Below are 7,498 nucleotides of genomic sequence, written 5' to 3' on the forward strand. Positions count from 1 at the left end.
GGGTTGTGTTAGGTATAAAGGGTTATAGTGTTACTTTTTTTTTTTTTTTTTTTTGTATATTATTTTTTTTTATTAGTTTGGGTATGTGGTGTGGGGCGTTTTCTTGGCGCCGCATTCTTGGGGGGGAAGGTGGAAAGGGGAGGAAAGAGGTGGGGGGGGGTTTTTTTTTTCTGGAACATTCCTTTTGGTAACTCACCCAACCACACCCCTCCTCTCCCTCCCCGACCCCTGCCAAAACACGGCTGTTTTCCCCCCCGCCCCTTTTTTTAAATCACAATACTCTATTTTAATTTCCCCTTTTTCCCCCCCCTTTTTCCTTTTCCTTTTTTTTTTTTTATTTTTTTTTTTTTCTTTTACTTTTAATAACCCCTTTTTTTTTGGTTTGGTTTTTTTTTTTTTTTCTTTTTTTTTTTTTCTTTTTTTTTCCTTTGGGGGGGTGGGGGGGGGGGGGGTGGAGGGGGGGGGGGGAATTTGGGAGGGTTTGGGTTTTGGGGGTTTGGAAGGGGGGGGGGAAGGGGGAAGGGGAAAGGGGGTGGGGGGGAAAAAGTGGTGAAGTTGAAGGGAAAAGGGGGGAAGGGGGGGTGAAAGAAAGTGAAGGGTGGTAAGAATGTTGCGGGGGGAGGTTGCGTTTGTTTGCCTTAAAAGTTGGTTTTTTAAGTGTTACCTTGTCAATTAATGTTTTTATTAACCCTTGTTAGTTAAATGGTTTGAAAAATTTTTGGTTACGCCCCCCGCCCTAAGAGCCCCCCCGCCAAACATGCCCCCTTTTACCCCCGGCTCCCACCTTACCTTGAGCCCGCGGACCGAGGCGGTAAAACCTAGGAACGCCTCCCCGGGGCTTTCACCAACCCCTTCCCGGGGACCCCTTTTTTGGGGAGGGGAGGTGTGGTGTGGGGTGCGTTTAAAAAACCCCCCCCCCCAAAAAAAAAAAAACCCAAAAAAAGATGTTTGGAGTGAATGTTTGAATGGGTGTGTTGAAGGTTGCATATTTTAAATAAGATTGGTGTGTGTTGGAACGGGGCCAAGGTGCCCGGCCCTGTTTTTAGGTAAAACAAAAACCAAAAAAACCCAAAAAAACAAAAAACCCCAAAAACCCAAAAGTTTTCTTTAAGAGGAAGGAAAAATTAAGGGATGAAAAAAGAGGAGTTATTGGAAGGAAGGAAGGAAGGAAGGGGAAAGTAAGAGGTGAAAATTAAAATCTTTATTATGTAATTAAAAAAAAAATTTAAATATAATTTTAATTATTTTTCATAAAGTACCAATAATTAATAATGCCTCTTTATTTTTTTTTTTTTTTTTTTCCCCCTTTCCCTTTCGGTTGTAATGGTGTTTTGAGGGTGTTGGTGGGTGTTGCTGTTGTTAATGGGTGTTTTGAGGGTGTTGGTAGCTGGTGGAGGGTGTTTGAGGGTGTTGTGGTTGTGTTTGTGTGTTGTAATGGTGTTTTGAGGGTTGTAATGGTGTTAATTGGTGTTTTGAAGGTGTTGCTGGGTGTTCATGGATGTTGTAGGGTGTTTTGAGGGTATTGCTGGCCGTTGGTGGGTGTTTTGATGGTGTTGCTGGATGTTGCTGGGCGTTTGAAGGTATTGAGTGTTTTGAGGATGTTGACGGTGTTCCTGGATGTTAGAGTGGTGTTTTGAGGGAGTTTGTGAGTATGCTTGGGTGTTGTAATGGTGTTTTGAGGGTTGTAGTGGTGTATTGAGGGTGTAGTGATGGTGTGTGGTGGTGTGTACAGGCTGCACGGGTCCTACGAGGCTCTGGAGGGCGGGCAGAGCATGGACGCGATGGTTGACTTGACGGGTGGGCTGGCGGAGCGCTTTGACCTGGAGGACACGCCGGACAAGAGGCGCTTCTTCAAATTGCTCATGACGGCATCCCGCGGCGCCTTCATCACCGCCTCCAGGAAGGTAGGCACGTGGTGGTGGTGGTGGTGTTTATGATTGTGATGGTGGTGGTGGTGATTGTGGTTTTGGCGGTGTTGGTGATTGCGGTGGTGGTGGTGGTGGTGGGTGAAGGAGGCTAAAATAGGATGCTTGGTGATGCTGAATGTAGGAAATGGCGGTGGTGGTGGTGGTGATGGTTGCTATAGGGAGCTAAAATAGGATGCTGGCTGGTGCTGGGTGTAGGAATCCGAGGCAGTGGTGGTGGCGGTGGCGGTGGTGGTGGTGGTGGAGGTGGAGACTATAGAAGACTTAAGTAGGATGCTGGATGTAGGAGACAGGATATTTTTCAGGATTTGTCAAGGATTTATAGTTGTAGGATGGCGTAGGATGCAAGGATTGGCTGAAGAGTGAAGGATATGTGTAGGAGACGAGGATGGTGTACTGGGGACGAGGAATAGGATGTGTATGAGTAGTTAAAGGAGGGAAAGGGTGTAGGATGGTAGGATAAGATAAAATTACATCATTATTATTGTTATTATTATTATTATTATTATTATTATTATTATTATTCATTTATTTATATATTTTCCATATTTTTGTTATTCATTATTATTTTCATAGTGTCTGCGTGCATTATGTGTGTGTGTGTGTGTGTGTGTGTGTGTGTGTGTGTGGCGTGCGTGCGTGCGTGTTATTATTGATCAATTTATTTATTCAATTGACAGAAGGATCAACCGTATGACACTCAGTGGTTGAACTGCGTAAGATGGTTGTTTGTCTGTTCATATCTGTGTAGTGTACTGTAGAGAGAGAGAGAGAGAGAGAGAGAGAGTAGCAGTAATTATTTGGTGTAGGCTAATAACTGTCACGTATTGAGTAATTAATTAACATGTACACTATTTAATGTCAGTAGAAGTAGCAGTAGTAGTAACAATAGTAGTAGTAGTAGTAGATATTGGCAAATGCATATTCAATTTTCAAAACCATGACACACACACACACACACACACACACACACACACACACACACACAACGCACGGGTTTGAATCCTGTCCACGGTCCGAGTGTAGGTTGAGCTTCCTCACTCGGGGCAACGGTTTCCTAGCGGGTGGGCTTTGAGATAGGAGGTATCCCAAAAAGTATCCTCTTTAGCCCAGAAATTTCCGTGAAAAGCCCACATGGTATAAAAAAATGTGTCTGTGTGTCAACCTATGTACCTACTTACACCACCTCGTGTTTCTGGTGTCAGGTGAAGGCCATCAGAGGGGAGTGGGTGGCCGGCAGCACAGCGGGGGGAAGCAGGAATGACTTCGAAAAGTTTGCCACCAACCCACAGTTCCTGCTAAAGGTGGATGAAGCAGGTGAGAGAGAGAGGGGGGGGGAAGTGGGAGTGGGAATGGGAGAGGGAGAGGGAGAGATGGAGGAGAGGAGAGGAGAGGGTTGCCTGTGGGAGAGGAGAAAGGTGAAGTGAAGAGGGACTGTGAGAGTTGGAAGGGAAGAGGTGGATGCTGTGAGAATATTAATTGAGAGAGAGAGAGAGAGAGAGAGAGAGAGAGAGAGAGAGAGAGAGAGAGAGAGAGAGAGGTAGCAGAGACAGAAAAAGGAATTGACAGACAGACAGACAGACTAAAAACAGATAGATGGACAGAAAGACGATGAAATATACATACTTGCAGACACAGGCAGATAGACAGGCAGACAGCCGTCCTTCCAACCATCTTTCCTTCCTCCATCCATCCACCGTGACAGACAAACAAACATACACAAATCTATCCGTCTATCTATCTATCTATTCACCGTGACATGCAGACAGACAGACAGATAGATATACGGATAGATAGACAGACGGAAACACACACACACACACACACACACACACCACAGACAGACAGACAGACAGACAGACAAAGCACAATGTGGCGAGACTGGTTCCTAAATTATTGAAAGCCTGACTCTCTTACGTCACTGATTTCCTGACTGGTGACTGGCTGACCCATTTCTCACCTGCCTCGCCATTGGTGCACGGCAGATGTATGTCAGCCTGGTGACTTATGTAGGAATGAGAGAGAGAGAGAGAGAATTACGTATTTATTTACTTAGTCATGTTTAGATCAGTGATAATTCTAATGTTTTTTAAGTCTGACCAATAGTTTAGTTGACTGACGTAGCTAAAGTGTGTGTGTGTGTGTGTGTGTGTGTGTGTGTGTGTGTGTGTGTGTACGTACGTACGTGTGTACGTGCTAACTTGCTCATTGCCTTAAGTCCCTGAAGAGAAAGAGGCTGGGGAACACTGGGCGCCTTATACACATTGCTATTGACAACGTGTAAGCAAGTCCATCCATCTTCTGTCCATCTAAGCCAGTCTGTGTATGTTCCCAAAGAGAGTGACGGCAGCGAGGGTCTGAACGGCTCCTGCAGCGTGTTGGTGGCCGTCATGCAGGAACACAGGCGATCCAGGCGAGACTTCGGCGTAAAAATGTTGCAGATCGGCTTTGTGGTGTATAAGGTGGGTGATTGAGTGAGTGGGTGAGTCAATGGGTGGGTGAGTGAGTGGGTGAGGGGCTGTGTTGTGCTGAATTCTTGGTTAAAGACTGCTGGTGGCTTTTTCCGTCTTTATTCTCCTTGAAGTAACTTGATTAAAAAAATACTGCTTGTCAACATTATTATGAGGTAACTACCAACCCATTGCCATCACCGCTGTCATAAACACACACACATACACCAGCACACACCACCCATCCAAGCCAGTCTACCACTCACCCACACCACACATATCCCTCACCGTCCTAACCTTTTCTCTACCACAACCACCACCACCACCACCACACTACCACACACTGCTCTTTCAAACCAACCTACCAGTTTCACCCCTACCACACATACTCTAACCAGTCTTAAACCACCACACAACCACCACCATCACCACTACCACACACCACCAATCTACCACTCACTTCCACCACACATATCCTAATCACTCCTAAACCACCATCACCACCATAACTACAACCACCACCACACACCCAAACACACTACATAACCACTATTTCTTCCCTTACCTTACTCGTTGCCCCAACCAGACGAGGGACCCCACCAAACCTCTCCCAGCTGACTACTTCTATCACCACTACGAGGAGAGCAGCTCAGGCGTGTACATTAACTACAGGGAGGTACTGGCGAGGCTGGAGCTGACCCCGGGCTGCTACTCGATCATACCCGCCACCTTCACGCCAGACACCCCGGGACAGTTCATGGTCAGAGTGTATTCCCCGAGGCCATTCCATCTGTCACCCCTGCCTCCACCCACGACCCCGCCCGCGGCCTCTGAAGGGTGACGATGTGATGGTCAAGAAGGGAAGGGGAAGGAAAGAAGCATGTGAGAGGGAAGGGGAGGAGGGAGAGGGAGGGGGTGGTGAAGGAAAGAAAATAGGGATATGTTGAATGAGTGAATGAATGTTAGAGAGAGAGAGAGAGAGAGAGAGAGAGAGAGAGAGAGAGAGAGAGAGAGAAAGCATCATTTATCTTTGATGTAAACAATAGCACAAAACGACCAAGCCTTATCAATAATATAGATATACAAGTTATGAACACGCTTAAGAGAGAGAGAGAGAGAGAGAGAGAGAGAGAGATTTATAAGTCACACTTATATTAGTGATAATTCTAATAATTTTTAAAAGGCTGACCAATAGTTTAGTTGACTGACGTAGCTAAAGTGTGTGTGTGTGTGTGTGTGTGTGTCGCTTGTCTATGTATATATCGATCTCTTTCCCTGCACGTGGGTAATGCAAGGCCGTACCGTTACCGTACCGTGCACCAATGACTGACTTCGTACCAGCGAGAATATTATGTACGTACACACGCGGTCCGCACCCAATTTTGTAATGTAGGTGTGTTATATTATATGTGTGTAATGTGTGTGTGTGTGTGTGTGTGTGTGTGTGTGTGTGTGTGTGTGTTTGGCTCTTGTTGCAATGTAAAGTGATGGGCTAAATGTGTTCATCCTATTCCTCCTCCTCCTCCTTCTCTTCCTCCTCATCCTCCTCCTCCTCTTCGTACCCTTCGCCCTCCTCTTTTTTCCTCCTCCTCCATTTTTTCGTCTTTATTTCATTATGTCATTGGTTCTTATTTGGTTATAAAGTGGTGGATTAGATTGTTATTTTTCTTCCTCTTTCAACTCTCTTTCCTCCAGTTTTCATCGTTCCTCCTCGTTAGCTTTTCCTTCTCCTCCTCTTCTTTCTCCTTTCCTGGTTGCTGCATTTCGTCTCTTGTTGAGGAAGAATGACAGACTAAGAAGAGCTGTAATCTTTTCTCATTTTTTCTTTCCTTCTGTATTTATTTGTCCTTTTGAACTTAATGACACTTTTAAAACTTATAGAACGTCTTACTAGGAGCAGGAGTAGGAGGAAGAGGAGGAGGAGAAGATGGAAGAAAGGGTGGATAGGAGAGGATGGAAGGAAGAGAAGAATGTAAAGGAAGGTGGATGAGAAGAAGGTGGAGAGTGGATGAGTGACGTGGAGTGAGAGGCATAGAAAAAGGGAACTGAGGAACATATGTAAGAAAGTAATGCATTGGGGAAGGAAGGAAGACTGGGGGGGTTGGTGGGTGGTGGTGGCGGTGGTGGTGGTGTGTCAGGTGAGGCTGTGAGGTACGGGCCAGTAGACAGAGGAGCACCTCGCTGTGGTCACAGGAGCAGCTGGCGACTATCGCAGAAGAACGGCGTAATGCAAGGTGAGTGTCTGGAGATATTTTCTGTTTTACTACGTGTGGCTGTGGCTGTGGGTGCAGGTGTTAGCACGTATCCTCACCTCCGCTATCAAAGGGATAATTTCAGTGTAATTTTTCCCCGCGCTGTGAAAAGTCTGGTTGAGTGTCCCATTTCACTAACTTCGAAAACCCAGCCCTCAATTTTGGAGACTGTTGTTGGGTTTCAAAATTTTTGGGTTTTTTCAAAGATTTGGGCCAAAACTCCAGATGTCTTCCAACTCAAATTTTAAATTTTAATAGAAAAAATAATAAATATAATTTTGGAAAAATGGTTGCGTTATTGTAGTAACACTCTAAAACTCTGTTTAATAAAAATTTATAATTATAATTAATTGAAAAATATTCCAAAAACTTTTAAAAATAAAAAAGACCTTATTTGATTGACATACTTTTTACCATGAGGCTCCTCCAAGGACAATTTTCAAATTTGTCCCTTTTTAAATATTGTTAGTCAACATGGAATTCCCAAGGAATCTTGAAGCTTTTTACACTAACTGGTCCCTTGGCTGGGAGGATTCCAGGTAGCCATGATTGTTTACATAAATTCACTTTCAAGGGCATAGGGGCTGGTGGTGATGAACAAGAAATGCCTTCCGAAGGCTGGCATCCCAGCTGACCGAGCGCCTCTCCTTTTTTCATTTTCTTAACTGGAAAATGGAGAAAATTCAAAAAACCTCTCCATTAAAAGTATGATGAAATTGTCTAACAACAAACAAAACAGGAAGGTTTTGAATGGACAAAACAATATACCAACAAGTGCTTGGTCACCTCCCAAAAGCCCTACCGTTAAACTTGGTTCACCCCGCCCCCTTGACTGTTTGTTTCAACGTTATTTCTTCCTTACACGTCGTGT

General features: G+C 44.9%; 1 protein-coding gene across 1 annotated transcript; it reads left to right on the top strand.

Moving 5' to 3' along the window:
- Positions 1-1,709: 1,709 nt before the first annotated feature.
- LOC123500340 (calpain-9-like) lies at positions 1,710-5,236 on the top strand. The gene is made up of 4 exons (XM_045249043.1): positions 1,710-1,904; positions 3,131-3,242; positions 4,263-4,387; positions 4,962-5,236. Exons 1-4 carry the CDS (start codon positions 1,710-1,712, stop codon positions 5,214-5,216), a joined length of 687 nt encoding a protein of 228 aa, XP_045104978.1. The 3' UTR covers positions 5,217-5,236.
- Positions 5,237-7,498: the final 2,262 nt, after the last annotated feature.

Source organism: Portunus trituberculatus, unplaced genomic scaffold (assembly GCF_017591435.1).
Source record: "Portunus trituberculatus isolate SZX2019 unplaced genomic scaffold, ASM1759143v1 PGA_scaffold_204__15_contigs__length_355038, whole genome shotgun sequence".
NCBI classification, from domain to species: domain Eukaryota; kingdom Metazoa; phylum Arthropoda; class Malacostraca; order Decapoda; family Portunidae; genus Portunus; species Portunus trituberculatus.

What these genes read in the sequence shown, in the direction of transcription:
- LOC123500340 (XM_045249043.1), top strand. Translation starts at nt 1,710, where the DNA reads ATGGTGTGTGGTGGTGTGTACAGGCTGCACGGGTCCTACGAGGCTCTG. An exon ending in GCTAAAGGTGGATGAAGCAG is followed by an intron (nt 3,243 to 4,262) that starts GTGAGAGAGAGA and finishes ATGTTCCCAAAG; the next exon opens with AGAGTGACGGCAGCGAGGGT. An exon ending in TCGGCTTTGTGGTGTATAAG is followed by an intron (nt 4,388 to 4,961) that starts GTGGGTGATTGA and finishes TGCCCCAACCAG; the next exon opens with ACGAGGGACCCCACCAAACC.